The 18,074-nt window shown below is 37.1% G+C and overlaps 1 protein-coding gene across 1 annotated transcript; it reads left to right on the forward strand.

The window, feature by feature from the left end:
* The first annotated feature begins 330 nt into the window (after positions 1-330).
* Positions 331-13,534, forward strand: LOC128358005 (Bardet-Biedl syndrome 4 protein-like). Its single transcript, XM_053318461.1, is given in 17 exon segments — positions 331-360; positions 363-392; positions 1,942-1,984; positions 4,917-4,996; positions 5,323-5,386; positions 5,626-5,737; positions 5,999-6,071; positions 6,729-6,782; positions 6,873-7,000; positions 7,912-7,966; positions 8,714-8,782; positions 8,991-9,143; positions 9,772-9,943; positions 10,537-10,606; positions 10,715-10,859; positions 10,944-11,148; positions 13,380-13,534. Coding segments are annotated over 17 exon segments (1,638 nt in total).
* The last annotated feature ends 4,540 nt before the right edge of the window (positions 13,535-18,074 follow it).

The raw sequence follows: 18,074 nt of genomic DNA on the forward strand, positions 1-18,074 counted from the left end.
TTTGGAAAATTATTGTTAAAGACCAATATAAATCACTACTACAAATATTAATTGTAACAGTGTTAATACTAATACGAATGTTTGCAGTAGTCATAAAGTGCAGTAATTAAATTCTGCACGTTAAAACATTTAAATGATAACAGACTGTTGAAGGGAGGAAATTGTTATTATTAATTTTTTTGAGGGCTTGACTTGATTTAAAATGATTTAAAATGAATGTACAGTGATGGAGGATGTAAACCTGACGGTGGCAGTAATTTGAGATCATAGACGCCAGCTGCCGTAAAATTAATCGTAGAAGAAGAACCGCCGCATTCCACAGACGTATCCATGGCAACGGCTTCCACTGTTGCTCATCCACCAAGATGGCGGACGAGGAGAATGCCCCATCGGTGAGTGCAAAGCTAAAATCTAGTTATAATTTTATGTGAGTAAACATTAACGTGTGGCGATATGCTGTGATAGTTTCGGCGCTTCTTGAGTGTATGTAACGTTAGCCGTGAGTGCATCTGTCGTAGGTTTTCTTATTATAACGTTAGCTGCATGTCTAAACGAGCTTAAGTCGCAGCTAAGTTGATTATAACCTGCAGCTAAAAGGACTATGTGTGTGTCTAATCTCACTCCTCCAAAAGGACAACACTTTACATGTTTAGAGCTACAGCTATAGCTACAGTAAGGATGCAACAGATACAAAACACGCAGGTAATGTCACTGTCAGATTTTCGGTGGCCAGTTAAAATATATGTAGGATGGATTAGGGTAATGTGGTAAAGCTCCATTTATCTTTTTTCTATTCAATTATTGTAAATCTAACTAGTATATGCAAACTGTGTAGGTTATATTGTTTAATATGACACATGTGAACATACAGGCTGCTAGTTTGTTTACCTAAAAATTGTAGGCCTACTAAATTAAATGACCAAATATGTGTATACACATTTCTGAATGTTTTGGCAGATAAAAACAATAAAAACCAGTGTCCCAGGTTGCAAAATCCTCAAATTCTGAAACTTTTGAGTTCAATATCCAAAAATTGTCTTCTGTTTTAACAAGGAAACATCTCTCATAATGATATTAGGTGTTGATATAATGTATTGGATTCATATGTGAATAGGGTAAACAAGTCAACATTGCAAAAAGTGTCCCACATTACCCTAATCCACCCTATTATTGACGCCAGTTAGCCCACACTTGTAACATCAGCTCTGCCCTGTTGCTTGTTGCCTTTATTATATATATCTTTATTTATATAGTATATAAATCTACCTTAATGTCAAAAGCAACTTAATGTGAGTTGAATATGTAAAAATGTGGAGCAAAACACTGCGATTGCATACAAGGTAGCTCAGTTTTTGTGTGTAACATTACTTTAATACAGCAACAAATCAAATACTGTATAATACTTTTTTTTAATAGCATGAAGTGACTTCAAAAAAACAATACATTTTCTGGTTATACCATCTAAAATGAATTTCTTTGCGTTTCTTCGTTTCATTTTTAAATCAGATTACCACGAAGTTGAAACTCATGTCAGCATCTCTTTATCATGCTGTAAGAAAACCAGCTGATAACTAATAGCACTATTTATTACATTACACATTAATTATAATTAAGGCTCTGTAATAAATCGATATTATATATTTTATAGATATCTCTTGGATTCTGAATATCATATTATGGAGTAAATGTTATCTTTTCCTGCTTTTAAAGGCTGCATTACAGTAAAAATGTAACTTACTGAGCTCAACAGGCTTCTATTATCTGCCTTTATCCACTTATTCATTATATCCACATTACTAATGATTATTTATTAAAAATCTCATTGCGTAAATATCAGTCAGTCTAAACTTGTGTTGTTTACACACAGCCTTTTAAGAGCAATAGACTTCACAAAAAAACTGTACAGTACATTTTATTAATGTTGTATTTTATATGTTTCAGCTCCCACTTGCTTCCGAAGCCAAGAAACGTCGGGCACCTAAAGGTACAGTAAGACAGTTTGCATTGGTGTAAATAAAGAGATTTTTACCTCTTCCGTTATTCTTTTTAAAACTGTGTCTTTTCATCCAAACATTGTAAAGGATTGTACAAAACCTGCAAACCCTAACACTCACAAACATTCACAAAGTATAGCAACAGTAATAATGTAAAGTAGCAGAGTATATTAAAGGTGGAAAAAGACATAACCCATGTTTGAATATAAACAGGATCAAAATAAATGGACCAGTGTCCTTTCCTGACCTCAAATGTTGTCTGTAGTTGTCTATTATTTTTTAATATACCATATGTAGCTTTTACTTGTGAGGAATGTGCATCCCAAAGTCTCTCATCCATTATTTTGACATCTAATCACTTAATTATAAAGAATTGCACATCAGAGACAACAATATAAATCCCACATTTGTCTGTAGCTGTTGAACGGTAGTGAAAGAATGAGTTTGGAGCTAATTGTCCTGCAGAGGTCACTCTTGTCCTTGTCTTTAGTCTGCCTAATAAGAAGAAGAAGCTGTATGCTTCTGAGCCATGTTCCAGATATTTCTATGTAGGAACCGTTTGATGATCGGGATATTTTTTTATCATCAAAGTTAGGTCTTAATGTACCAGTTAACCCCATCGCCTATATGCATTTAGCTTCTTTTATGTGTGTGTTTAATGATGTTTCTTTAATCATCAGTCTCCTGTCCTAGGGGAGTAATTACGTATATGCTGTAGTATCATATGGTATGTTAGGATATTGTATTTCCATGCAATGATTTTTCACATGACTTGCAAGCCCTTACTGTAATGTAGTCTTATGTAGAGTAATTAGAGGAGAGAAATCAAATCAAAACCATAAGGGACTTTAACACACGGTAAGATGACTCAGTAATGAAGTAATAAAAACAGAAAGAAAAGATTAGATTTTAAATGGTGAACGTAATAGAAGTGGACACTAGAACCTCTATAATTATGGTAATGTCTTTTTATTTATTCTGCTCAAGGCTCTAATATGATTTTATTAGATAAAAACAACCATAAGGGGTAAAATATTTGGTAATAAGAATAGAATAGAGTATAAAAAGTAAGTAAATAAGTATTAAATCTTAATAAAAAGCTGTAGAGACAAGCCACACGAATACACACGTGGGTAGAATTGATTATAGTAGTGGTGCATTCATAGCTTTTAGAGCAAGTTCTCTAAGTATGGAAAAAGATATGTAGTATTAAATAAAATAAGGTCACAGCTCCTGCAGTTGGGTTTTTTTAAACAGTTTTACAGTTGCGTGAAGCTTAGAGCTCAAACTCAAATTATGGTTGGATGATGAACTTTGGTCCGAGACTCACATAAATACGAGTGTGCACAAGATGGCTGAATGTGAGACTAAATTACTTGTCGACATGAAAGGTTTTTGAAGTTTTTTTGGTGGTAAAACTTCTAAAATAATTTTCATCATATTTTTTCATTACATTTCTCCCCATGTGTCTTTTGATCTCAGCATGCTGCTCCTCTGCTCTTATCCCCTTTTAACAGATGGTTGAAGCACATGGAGGGCAAATCTGTCTTAGCATTAGCCAGATCAAATATAACAATGAGCGAATTCCACCATGTTTGGGATGAAGTTTTTTCACAGGGCTATATTTAGGGGACCTCATGCTGTGCTCTTTTTCCTTGCTCCTTTTCTACCCTTCTTTTCATACAGTAGCTTCAGGAATGCGTGTCACACATGTGTCCCATCTCTGCTCTCCAAATCTTCCCTAGCTTTGTGCGTGTGGACACTGGAGCACCACAGGGCCACAGCTGAAACCCAGAGACAAGAATATTATTGCTGTCTCAGCAGGAAGAAAGCGGATTAGGTTGCTACAAATAGGGCCATTCCGAATCTTGCCGACGAAAAAACGTGTGAAGCCCGTGCAGTTTCAGACTCGACGATGGAGAAGGATTTTCAGTGAAGGAGTTGGAAGAGAGAGGCTGCGGTTCACGCTGCAAATCAACACAGCCCTGCTTGAAGCGACGACAGATAAAAACAGAAGGGAGCTTTAGTGTAATTCACACTGTATTTGTGCATGTAGGCAGTTCATTAATGATATTCCCCAAATGTCAGTGGCACACTCTAAAGCCTAGCACTTCATTTCATGTTGCCTTGAATCCTCCTTTTAGCCTCGGAGGAAGGTAGTAGGTGCAAGATAACAGGATTACCAGAATCATACTCGCTCAAATTGGAATTACGTTTGCTTCCTTGTAAAAATGAAATGTACTCCACTGGGAAGAAGACTCGGAGCATTGTGGTTCAGTTGTTGAGGTTACCTTACCCTCTTTAAAGCTGGCTTTGTGCTATGCTACTCATTCCTCCAGCCTCCTTCTTTGAGTCTGTCTCCACACCCTCCCTGTTCTCTGTCACGAGCATCTGACTTTGTAAGAGACACTGTCGACCTGGCAACGAGGAGGATATCTCAACCTGCCGAGACATTAAAGGAAACGGGCGGGGTAGGGTGGGGATGGGGGGGGCTGTGTTTGCAGCAAAAAACTTGCTTACAAGGTGAATCAATTATAGTTCAGCCCGAGGATTTTTGGTTAAAGTGCTAACATCTATGTTAACACTGTATAAATTAAAAACTAGTTTAAATAGACACCGCTTTTAATAAACTTGGCGTCTGTGTTTGTAAGAAAAAAAGTTTCTAACTAGCTTAATTTTACAGTGTGCCTGGTGAATTGATTTAAACATAGCCTGTAGATTTAGGCTGAAGTGTTACATCTGTGTTAAATGTCAGATCAGAGACTAAGTGATGACTGCAAAAGGAGGGCACTTCCAGGATTAATCATTCAGCTGTCTACTAAATAAGACATCTTCTGTACAGTGAAGGGGTAATGAGCTTAGAAATTGCACAGATTTTGAAATTATAGTTGTCTTAATTGTATTATATCTTCTTCCCCACAGCTCCAGAGCTTCCCATTGTGGAGAGGAGAAACTGGCTAATACACCAGCACTATATCCGCAAAGATTATGACACCTGTAAGGTAAAAAAACACACATCCTTCAGTTCTACCTGTGGTTTAGACTGCCATGTACCTCTATCTGCGCTCTATTGATCTGACCGACCATTTAAACATCATGATATCTCTCATGCATATACATGAAAGTATGTTTCAACAATAATCTTTCTTTTAGGAAATCTAATTAATGTGAGACAATGAGACACATCCTCATTTTCAGTCTGTTTTGATGTAAATTGGGTATTCTCAGGGTATGAAATTTCTGTATTTTCAGGTATGGTGACCTTATTAATTTAGGTGTTTTTTCTATTCACACGTTGAAATTAATTTATCATTCTCTGTCGACACAGGCGATCATCAAAGAGCAGCTGCAGGAGACCAATGGAATGTGTGAATATGCCATATATGTTCAAGGTGAGCTGAAGTTTTTTAAAGTCACCCTCCCCTCTTACACATTTTAACATGTATGATTTTAATTAAGAGCTACATCAAATGAAAGCTCTGAACTCAACACCCAGGCCTCAATACATCATTTAAATCCCCCCAAATCTGCTCTTTGGACCCCTTGCTGTGCTTTAGATTTTTAATGTGCTTTTTTGTACTTCCTTATGCAGATGATCCATTTTTTTGGTCTTTTTTTTCTCTTGCCACAGCACTAATCTTGCGTCTTGAGGGCAAGATCCAAGAGTCCCTGGAGCTGTTTCAGAGCTGTGCCATCCTTAATCCCAACAGCACTGACAATTTGAAGCAAGTGGCCAGATCATTGTAAGTTCACCGTCTGAAGCCTGAGGTGCATCAACCCTTTTCCATTTGCTAACAAGACAGACATGAGAAAGAAATTTTCAGTGTTATCAGTCAAACTGCGGGCCAATGATGGGCTGAACTTTTCTGATACTTAGGGACAGATTGAACCACCCCCAGTGATTCTTTTTACTGCTGCAGGATTAAAAGACTATCTATTCAGCATGCACTGATTAAGATGGGTTAATTTCTCATAAGGATTATTGTTGTTTATTCTTTCCGTAGATTTCTCCTGGGAAAGCACAAAGCAGCTATTGAATTCTATCATGAAGCTGCGAGGCTCAACGAGAAAGACTGGGTAAAAAGAAACACTCAAACACTGAGATGCTACTAAACTTAGTAAAGGAATGTTTAGTGGCATCTCGCAGTCTAAATAAACACCATGAAGTGTATTTCTCTCAACAAATTATCTCCACGTGTAGAATTAGAGATGACAATTTATCAAAGTACAATTTTATGATTACTCTTCCACAAAGATTCAGGGCTCTTTGGCTGCGTTCACACTGCAAGCCAAAATCCGATTTTTAGCCAATCTAGATTGGAACCAGATGGCTCTTATGAAGTCTGAACAGTCATAAATCACATGAAATCCGATTTTTGCAAACCAGATTGAAACCACCTTTGGGAGGTAGTTTCAAATCGCATTTGGAGAGATTTGTCTGAGTCTGAACAGCTCCAAACACTCAAATCGGATTTGACTGTCCGTGACGTCTCTCTACGTCCTTTTACTACGAGGCCTTTACAGATTGGTTTGAACTGTTCATACTGGACTATTAGAAATATAATCTAGATCTTATTAATATTACTCTAAGTCATTTGTAAAATTGTATATTACATAAAGCTACAAAATAACCAGCATTTGTGGAAATCGAATTTAGCTCAGCCTTTTTCCAGCTCCATGCAATTTAGCATGTACCAACGCCCCATGTATAATTAGGACTTTTTCTCACCTCAGGAGATCAGTCATAATCTGGGGGTGTGCTATTTCTTCATCAAAGACTTCAAAAATGTGAGTATACTGACTTTTTTAAACCAACAATATGCGGTACAAATTGATCCCACAATTGATGTGATCATGATGAACTTCTGTCTCTGTCAGGCTGAAGAGCATCTAAACGCAGCTCTCCAGTTCAACAAACACGACAAGACTTTCATGATGCTCGGCAAGGTTCATTTGCTGGTGGGAGATTCTGACAGGGCCATCGAAGTGTACAAGAGGGCAGTGGAGTAAGTACAGTTAAAATGTGGAAAATGTTAAAAAGCACAGTGAAGACATTTAAAGAGGAGTCTGAGGAATTATACAGGACACACACATTAAAATTTAAAATAACCAATTATTATAGGTATATGGTATTGTGGACTTTGGTGCTGTGTATATATTATTAATAATTCTAGACATACTATACATATTATTAATATTGATATTCTAAGTTCAAGAATTATAAACCAAAACATATTTTTCATACAACCCAAATAATAAGATCAACTTTAATTAATTACAGTTAATAATTTCACAGCCTCAGCGTGACAACTTTCTTCATGGTGGCCTTTATTTAAGAGAATTGCCATAAAACATGCTGTTTCAGAGGAGCTACGTCCAAGGGTACCCCCTTTGATTTATGTGATGATTTTTTTTAAGCCTTTGGAGCTCATTTTAATAAGTGGTCCTTCAGTCTCACACAATTCCAGCTTGGCCACTTTTTACCCAGGGCCTTCCTCTGTTCAGTATAAGATCTGTTAATTTCACACATTGAATATTTAAACATTAGGCAATGGTGTAAATAAGGAAATGACATCAGTGTCTATAATAGAGCTCATTATGGCTACCTCCTGTTGGGGGGAAATGAATTAATCAAGTGCTCCAATACTGGTGCTGCTTTTAATGAGACATACCACTGTGAGTCTTATTTTAATGCCGATCTTCCTCTTCTCTACCATTTTTTACTTTGAGCCACATCGTCCCCCCACAGGTCATAATTAATTCTCTGCAATTATGCTGAATCAAACCCTGATTGAATAATCAGCAGATTCCCTGAATATAAATTGTGTTTGCTCAAGAATAAGTGCAGGAATTAAATGTAATTACAGGCGTAGATAAAGTGACATTTTTCATTCAAATTGTCTCATTTTCAATTCAGATTTTCTCCGGAGAACACTGAACTCCTGACTACTCTTGGCCTGCTGTTTCTACAGGTCGGTACAATTTTCTCTGTAACCTTCTTGGTGAAATAAGGTGCACTCTAGTGACTAAACCTACAAGATGTTAACATTTGTCAGGAGAGTTCTTTAACCCCTTACATACTGTTCACATACTGACATATACTAGTCAAAAGAAAGTAAGAATCCCCTCATAAAAAGTGTTTATAGCAAATTTTGAACCACAGGGTTAGGGTTAGGGTTTTTCAGGATTTATACTGCTCATTTTTGGAGAAAAAACATCTACCATCATGCAATATTATGTCCTATTTTAACTAAGACATGAAAATATAACATTACAACAATTTAAATGTATTTTATTGAAACAGAAAATGACAAGAACTCTATGGAACTGTGGGGTTTATTGTATAACCATTAGAGCCATCAGTCTTCACTGCTACATCATAAAAAAAAGAAATCCTCATAACTACTATCTTATTAAAACTATTAACTTAATCTATTACTCAATTTAACAAAATTAATTGTCAAATTTGACCCAGCACAAAAAATTGTAGCACTTTAAGATATTTGAATTTTGTGCATTTGGGCCACTTTAGGAAAAGTCATCACATTTCAGGGTAAAAGAAAAAACATTTGGGGTGTTTTTACAGCTGTCAGTGTCTAAACGGGTCAAATTTGACCCGACCAGTATGTAACGGTCAAAGCAAGAATGGCATTTAAGTGTCAGAAACATCTACTGTGAGAAGAAGTTCATGTATACATTTCTGTGTGTTTTTTTGCCAGCTTGGGAAATACCAAAAAGCTTTTGAGCACCTTGGAAATGCCCTCACGTTTGACCCCAACAATTATAAGGTATGTGGGTTCTTCCACAAACATTACGCTGTGGTATAATCTTAGTTGGCTATTAAGCTGTAGGAAACACATTTAACCCGTTTTAAGGCAGTTCAGTTCAAATATAAGGTCATTGACTCTCAGGTGGTACAGTCAGTCTTTCATCATGTGGAGTTTCAAAGGGTACATCTTCCTCTAATATCTCTCTAATCATTGTTTTTATTCCCAGGCCATCCTGGCTGCTGGCAGCATGATGCAGACCCATGGTGACTTTGATGTGGCCATGAACAAGTACCGAGTGGCGGCATGTGCTGTGCCCGAGAGCCCCCCTCTCTGGAACAACATCGGCATGTGCTTCTTTGGCAAAAAGAAATACGTAGCTGTGAGTAGCGTTGTTTATGGTCTTTGTTAATTCAGGGCTCAACTAAAGCAGAACTCCAAACAAAGTAGTATGCTAATTATTTGAAATAGTGCATTGTGATCCTTTTTTTGATACTTAAAATAGGACATGAATCATTGCAGTAGTTTCCCATTTTCAAAGTAAATATCATCGTTCCATCAAGACAACCAGAGGGAAGCCCAACTTCAAACTGCTGAACTCAAACACCCAGATCAGAGCTGTTCAGTGTAATCAGATCACCAACATGGACGAGATTTTATTGTAGACTGTTTTCATCGTTCATGCTGTAATGTTACAAGCGGGATTTCCACATGCAGTACACAGTATGTAATATGCCACAAGCTACTGTATGCCTGCTTTGCTAGAAATATCATTCAGTTTAATTCCTCACATGAACTAGCAAACCAGTTACCCTCAAGTTAGTGTATTTTAATGAATGTAATGAGACTTTATTTGGTTCACATATCACTGAAGTGCTTTAAGTCCACCATTGTACAGGATCTGTTGTTTTTTTACATTGTTCCTCAAGAGTTCATATATTATTAAGATACTTTCCTAACAGTCCTGTCAGCTGTTAACCCCTCTCTTCAAATTTAATTTGCCCCATCAGGCCATCAGCTGCCTGAAGAGAGCCCATTACTTATCTCCTTTTGACTGGAAAGTGTTGTACAACCTGGGTCTGGTGCACCTGACCATGCAGCAGTACGCTTCTGCCTTCCACTTCCTCAGCGCAGCCATCAACCTCAACCCAAGGATGGGGGATCTCTACATGTTGCTGGCAGGTACTGAGTCAAAGAGACACAGAGACAACTCAAGATTGAAATCATGTATTTACAAATGTCTGTAAGGTGGCAAAAATAGTGGTAGGTGTTCTGTGTTTTTGTATTAGTTTATTTTTATACATATATATACTTTTAGACTTCACAAAAGGCACATAATGCAGCTGCTAGATGGGCTGCATCTCACGTTTCAGCATATTCACAGTAACATACTAAATAAAAACATTGCTGCTTTATAAAAAATTTAAAAAAAGGTACTTTATTTGTCACACATACAGTTGTACAGTGAAATTCAGCCATTGTGCAGTGCCCATGGACCAACTCTAGATCTGCGTCTTTGCCATGGGTACTGACAGTTTTCCGAGGTGTATGCTTTTAGGGCCTTTTAACTTATGGAAATTCATTTGTTTTTTAAATTGTAAACACCTTTTGTACACAAGTCCCTTAAAACATCTTACCTTGCTGAAAATATTTTCTGTTGCTGGCTAATTTTTTTGTTTATTGACATTCAAATCACCATCAAACCACCAGCTTTTGTATTTGACAGTATTCCACTTATAGTTTACATCTCTCTTGTTTTGTTCCCTTTTTAACAGTGGCTCTGACCAATTTGGAGGATGTAGAAAACGCCACCAGATCGTATGAACAAGCTGTGATTCTGGACGAGTGAGACTGTCTTTAAAACTCTACCTTCAACATACTAAAAAACAGTTTGACACTGTCTTGGATAACTGAATATTTCCTTTTTCTTTTTTTCTTTTTTTTTTTTTACAGATCCAACCCTCTGGTCAACCTGAATTTTGCAATTTTCTTGTACAATCATGGTGATAAGAAGGGAGCTCTGGATCAATATCAGGAGATGGAGAGGAAAGTCAATGTGCTGAGAGACAGCAGTAGCAGCTTTGAGTTTGATTCTGAGGTACCACAGATCCATTTGTTGTTGATATCTCAAAGCCAGTTGTTGAATTTTACTTATTTTCAAGTCCTTGCCTTTCTGTCGCAGCTAATGGACATGGCTCAGAAGATGGGAGCTGCCCTTCAGGTGACAGAGAGTCTGGTGTGGACTAAACCATCCAAAGACTCCAAGTTAAAACCAAACTCAGCAGCAGCAACCAAAACCCCCGGTGCTCCCCTTGGTACTAACCAAGCCCTGGGTCAGGCCATGTCTTCTGCTGCCAGTTACAACAGAAACATCCAGCTACCAACAGGTACATGCTACTAATGTAGTTTTTAGAAAATATCCATTAATAATCCGTCGCCTTGGCGTGGCTTTTGGTTTATTGTTTTAGTATAGCCGCAACTTGACATAATGTCCAGGTCTGAGCCAGGCTCTGATGAGACCAGGCCAGGCTGAATATTTCTGAGCACAAACTCAAAATGAGGGGAGCATATAAAAACTATTTTTCATCACAACAGTCCACTTTAACACCAACATTGCAGGTGATGACAAATTTCATTTCACAGCCTCCACCTCCTTCCATTAAACTAAAGCCCAATTTTTCATTTGAAATGGGAACATAAAAATATCTTTTTACATTACACAGCCTCTTCCCTGCACCAGGGTAGCAGATTGAAATATGGGCTAAAACAAAATGGCATATGTGTGGAAAAAAAGAAGCTCACTTCGAGCCAATATACAGAATATTCTCGGTAAAAAAGAAAATCAGTTGTGTGGAAAAATGGCACATGGGTACGCTAATAAATTCAAGGCTGCTTTGAAATGATTGTAGCAGCTCAGGCAGTGTTTGCTTCCACTTTTGTGTGACTGTTAACAAATCACACCAGGGCTTCAGAACAATACATCCATGTTCACTGAAGGATATTATACGTAATTACACAGCTGTGCCAATCCTTTGTTTTCCAACACTCCACAATTGCTTTAAGGATGCAGATGTGGTTGTGAATATACAAATATAGTCAGTAAATGTACTGCATAGAAATTCAATATTACTATGTACCATCACATCACTGCCAGAGATACAATATGTCTTTATCACAGCAGCCAAGTGGTTTTGTTGTAATAGCTTTTTTGTACATGTCATAACTCATATTAAATGTTGAGGACCTTCATAACTCACTTTGTTCATTTTGAATGTTCCCGATGATAAGACACAAACTGTCACTAAGTGCAGGGTTGATTTAAACCTTTTGACCGAAGCTAAGTGCGATTCAAAGTCAGTTGTTTGAAAAAGTATGCCATATCTGTACTGGTATGTTTATTTTCCAGCCGTTTGAGAAGGCCTTCACATCCAATCTGTGCCATAAAGGAGGAGTGTTATGAAAACAAAACCTGTTCAGTCACGGGGTGAATTTTGTTGTTAGACAGCTTGCTAAAGTGTGAAGCTCGTGCTCCTCACTGCCTCATACAAGAGCTGTGTCTTATAATGAATTGACACTGTATAAACAAGCAGATCTGAATTGTCTCTCAGTGTGTGTCACAATTGGAAAAATAATCTAAATGCAGTGTCCTAACTTTTCTAACGGTACAGTGACATTAGAGTCTGTTTCCCTGCACTCAGTGTTGAAATAGGATGTGATGTCACAGTCGTGATGTGGAAAAGTTGTATGGTGGACGCACACATCCAGAGCAAAAATAAATAAACCTGGAACGCACTGGTGGTCAAGTGGCGAGAGCGCATGCCACATAATCGCAGTGTTCCTGGTTCGAATCTGGCCAGGGACCTATGCTGCAGGTCATTCCTCTCTCTCTCTCTCTCTATCCCTGTTTCCTGTCCGCCCCTCTGCCGTGCACTGTTAAATAAAAGCAAAAAAGCCCTGAAATAAATTACAAAAAAGAAATCTGTAAAGGCAGAAGAATGTATGCACCCAATGCAGGTATGGTTTAATGGAATATCAAGTGTGACATTTCTCTTGATATCCCATTAAACTATACCTACTTTCTTCTGCCTTTACAGTTGTGATGTGGCTAGAGGAACATTTAAGATATAATAGATATAATAATAGTATAAATAAATACATATAAATTGATATTTAGCAGAGAAATTTCAAACTGTAAACAGTGAAAATAATGCTGCAGTTTTGTAGATTGGAAATGTAATATTGTACCAAACAGGATGAACCAGCATATCGCTAGAATAATGAAATCAGTATTTCTATTGGCAGCTTATGCACATGGGCACAGTCAGTGTTGAACATCGGGCTGGAGATCAGACCCACAGTAAACATGAAATGCAGGCTTGAATTTGTCATTTGTTTGGGTTGAATGTGAGCCAGAGTGAATATTTGCAGGACAGAAGTGTGATGTGTCTGTGCCTTAATTCAGTGAGAATCAGGTTCTTCACATCTTGACATAGACGTGACAAGTTAAGAGCGAGGGAACAACACAAGCCAATCACAGTAAAGGTTTCTCAATAATGCCACAGTTCTTAATGTTAATGAATAACATTCAAATAAGTAATACTTTTTGATCTATTTTTAGGAGTTTCTAAAGGCCCCTCCGTGCCCCTTGAGTCAGAACCTGATGTGGAAAAAGCCCCCAGCCCACCCTCTGATCCTCCAGGCTCCCCAGAACCTGCAGAGGCAGAAAATCCCAAACCCAAAACTTCTAAGAAGAAATCAAAGGTGGAAGAATGATTGAGCTCGGAGGCTACACTCTCACTCGACAACATTATCATTAGATCTCTCCGATGTTTTGGAGGCAAATTAAGATTCCCGAACACAGAACAAGCTATTTGTGGTTTTCTAGCTCATTGTAGTTAGATAAGAAGCTTGAGCTATGGTTTTATGGTTTTAGGGACATGATGCACAGACATGTTCTATACAATTTGATTTACTTCTGCACAGAAGGGCAAAGTCAAAGTTTCTACCTACTGTGCATTTTTTTTGTCATACCACATATTTCAGGAAAATGGAAAGTCATCACAGTTCTTATCACTGTTTCTTGTAAATTTATGTGGACGTGAGAGGTTTGTCGCACATGTCAAAGTCAATTCCATAAGATGTTGCAGTTCAAGAGCGGGGCTCTCATTTAACAAAAAAAAAAGAAAAAGGTTGACAAGCTCAGCAATAAGGTTAAATAATGATTTTTTCCTTATGTTGACATTTCTAGGGAGGGTGTCAGTCCATTTCAGCTGTTGTACCGTCAGCTAAATCAATGTAAAGGCAATGCTGCGACAATCACTGCTAAAAAAAAACTGAATATACAGAGATGGATGTTTTTCAATAGCTGTTTGTATGATAGGACCCCTTTTTTGAGGAAAGAGTGTAAATAGTGATACATGCTTTTATATGTGGATAAATGTTATGTTTATATAGAGTAATGTATTTAATAATAAACAAGAGTCTAAATAAGAGAAAACAGCTGCCTTGTTGCTTTTGTTAAGTCCTTATGTACTGTTATCTTATTGTCCTTCAGTTCAGCAGTTCCCACCAACAGGGGACAGTGTTGGTTAAGAGCTTTCGAAGTCACTCCATTATCTAACCCACAATCTATGTTCCCAACAAGAATAACTTACATTTATAATAACAATACATTTCCATCCTCTCATTCCGATGCTGAATCTAGTTGCAGATGTAGTCGCTGGCTGATAATTGAGTATCTGTATCTGTAATTGAGTATCTCATTGACAGTGTTGGTGAGTGGATTCTCATTATCGATTTTTTAAAATGTATTAATTTATTTATTTTTTGTCTGATAGGACAGATTCAGTCATCAAGCTGGTAGGACACAGTGAATTTCCACCAGTGGTGCAGAAGAGAAAAAAAACTCAAACTAAGGAATGAATAAGGAATAAACTTTGGCTTAAGATAGGTCCTCATAAATTATCTCTACCGAAGGCCACATTAAGACTTAAATAATTCATGTGTATGAATTACAATATGGATGGGGTCATTTGTAGATATTAACCAAAAATATTCATGAAATGTGCCCCCCTTCTGACAAAAGCTAGAAACACAGGGATATGTTCATGCTATGTTTTTAACATTTGGGGCATTCAAATATTAAGCTGTTTAGGGAGTGTTGAACAACTAAACATCATGACAAAGAATGCTACCCTGAGAGAGATCAAACTTCTCTCTGCATTTTAGAAAGAACAAATCTACATCTGAACAGTGTCAGTAATTATTTAAAAATACCCTCCCTGCAACGCCCAGAGAAACCTCAAATCACTTCCTTGCTCATTGTTGATGTCTTTAAAAGTTGACTGTGAACTGTATTCAGATCACTAATTGGAACAATCAAACACATTTTTCCTTTTATTTATGTGTTTAACGATGATTTGTTTAAACTGAATTTAGTTCATTGGTATTTATAATCATACTAGTCAAAAAAAGGTTCACAAACATAAACCAGTATCAGTATTAGCAGATGTAAACTGACTGAGAAAAAACTCAAGATTAGTGGATAGGAAATAATAATGTTATATGAGTAATGATACCATCAGTAAAGTAATATTTATTAGTTTCAAAGCAAACTTGAGTAAAGTTCAGAGAAGATGTTTAAGAAGTTTGAATGTGTGGTTTTCAGGCTCTTCTCACTGCTACATCACATTACATTACATTATTTCATCCTGAAGGTGCACACTGCCAGACGTCATGAATCCATTTGCGCTATCTTCTCTATCTTTTGGTCTTTTTCTTTTTTTTTTGTTGCTTTTATGGCAGAGAGCAACATCTACATGTGCTGATATTATCGCCAGGAGACTGTAGTGTTTTTTTCAAAAGGGCCCTTGTTAAACTGTGCATGCCTGAATTGCCTGTGGTCATAACTTTTACAAGCCAGCTGATGGCCTGTAAGTTTACTGCGCCTGCTGCAGTTATTTTTCAGTGCAGCTGTGGAAGATTGGTTTTCCATTTTTCATCTTCTCTACAATTCAAATCGCCTGTGGAAGCGTCTCTGTAGCTCGTACAAATTTCATTTAAAATTCTCTGGCTCCAGGAAATGGTAAGTTGTGCTGTTTTTTTCCTCATCATTGCATTGCTTTATATGGATTTTACAGACCGTTGAGGACGTAAAGATTTAGTAATAACACTAAATAAATACAGTATTTATACAGAAATGGTAAGTTGTGGTTTTGAAATAAAGGTGTTTGGTTTTACTTTTGATTTTATCATATTTTCATCTAAAGTTTCATTTATATAATATTTTGCACTGTTTTATTCTTTATTTCAAACTGTAGCCTTCAGCTGTCAGTCTTAGCCGTTGACTGACTTGTTTGTCAAGATGCTCGACAATGGCTCGCTGCATTTTTGTTTGTTTCATTGAGGCGCAGAGCTGACAGGCCTTTTGTGAACAAAGAAGAAGAAATGTTTTATTTCCTGTGTCCGTCAAGTCATTCTTATTTGAAGTACCGTGACATGTGACGGTTTCATATTTGAGGATTCTGTCTGATCTCTGATAAGCTGTACTGTTAACCTTCACCTCTTGTTCTTACTTTCCAGGTCGGTTCTACAGTCGTAGCTTTTAACTTGAACTGTATATAACACTACTGTAATCCTGTCTGCAGCAGCTCTTTATACATTCACTGCCCCTTGTCTGGTTGTTTTAAATTGTTCCCCAGATAATCATAAGGTGTCAAGTATTCGGATCTGTACTGGCCACTTGGTGAGGTTGAAAGTAGTCCTCCACATACTTCTACCCTCTTTCCTTGTCTTTTTCTCTCCAGTTACCTTAGGCACACATAATTTGTGTCTAGTTTCCCCTGAACTCACTGAGCTCACTGCCACAGACTTAAAAATAATGGAGAGTGGAAGTCAACTTCTGAAATGCACGTGCACGATGATCCTGAACACAGAAGGGCCTGTGTATTGAAATAAAGAGCTTGGTTGTATAGAGATCTGGAGGATGCTGAAAAGAATAAGAGGTGTTCACAGTGCAAGTTGAACAAGATGACACACCCTGTGAAAGAGAAGGTGAAGATAGGTGAAGGTCACATGATTCCTCGTGCTTCAACAAAGAAAGCATCTTTAAGTCATCTTATAATCATAATTTAAGTGTTTCTATCCACTTGTTATTTAGATGAATGAGTTTATCAAGTAATTATATCCACTGATTTAATTTTCTCAAAGCTGATATGGTGCTGAAATTATCCAGGCCTCATTTATAAAAGTTGCATGCTTAAATGAGGCTTTAATGGAGTCTTAACGTAATTTTTCATGTTATATTTGATTTATGATATCTGAATGAAGCTGAGTCTCCCATATAGAAAATATGTTTTGCACCTGTCTACTATAAAGTACCTTGGGGTTTGTAATAAATCTTGGAGTCCATACAGATCAAATTCCACTCTCCATCTTCGGCATCTTAATATAAAGTTACGGAAACTGGGAATTCAATCATGCGCCTATCAATATTCTTTAAAGATTAAACTTGTTTTGAAGATATTACCAGCATCATTAAAATTTTAGGCCATTTTTGTATCAAAATATTTATGTGGTGTTGCACGCATCTTATCATGAGAGTTCACATGCTGTTCTCATGCCTAGAGAAACCTCAGCACAGCAAGTAACATGTACTGTGTCAAATATAAACTTGGTTCAAACTTGGTACATGTCAAGTTGTTGTTTTGTAGAGTCCTTGAATTAAACATCAGCTCCAAATTTAAAGTTATTTATTCAAATTAATTGTTAAAGGATAGGTCTGATGATACATCCTTTCTTATTATAGTCAACAAATCCTGTGAAAAGCTGAAAATTAACCTGCTAAAAAGTATCGTCTGAGGAGCTAAAGCCTCAACAACAAAGCCATTGTTGTCCAAAAACTGCTACAAACACATCACTGAGACACACTGCTGCACAAAGTGACATGTTATTTAATTCCCATGGACACACACAGTGTAGTTTATTTTAAGTCAATCCCACAAACACCATCTTGTGTTGTAAATACTCACCAGTGCACCAGATTCGTATCAGTCCACACTTGAAAATAGTCCCTAACCAATATACTATTTCCTCCTCTTCGAGTGACATTTGCCAAAAACAACATTACCAAGCTAGTTTAGGATACTACTGAGACCTTTTAAAAAACATGGAAGTATGTATTGTGACATGTATTTAAAGATTTATGTATGTCCAGTAGGAATGAATGGGTTTTGGGTTGAGTGCCTCTGACTATAAGGCAGGGAAGTTGGAAAGTAATAAGAGATGCTCAAACACACATTAAAGGTTCACATTT

Source organism: Scomber japonicus, chromosome 1 (genome assembly GCF_027409825.1).
Source record: "Scomber japonicus isolate fScoJap1 chromosome 1, fScoJap1.pri, whole genome shotgun sequence".
NCBI classification, from domain to species: domain Eukaryota; kingdom Metazoa; phylum Chordata; class Actinopteri; order Scombriformes; family Scombridae; genus Scomber; species Scomber japonicus.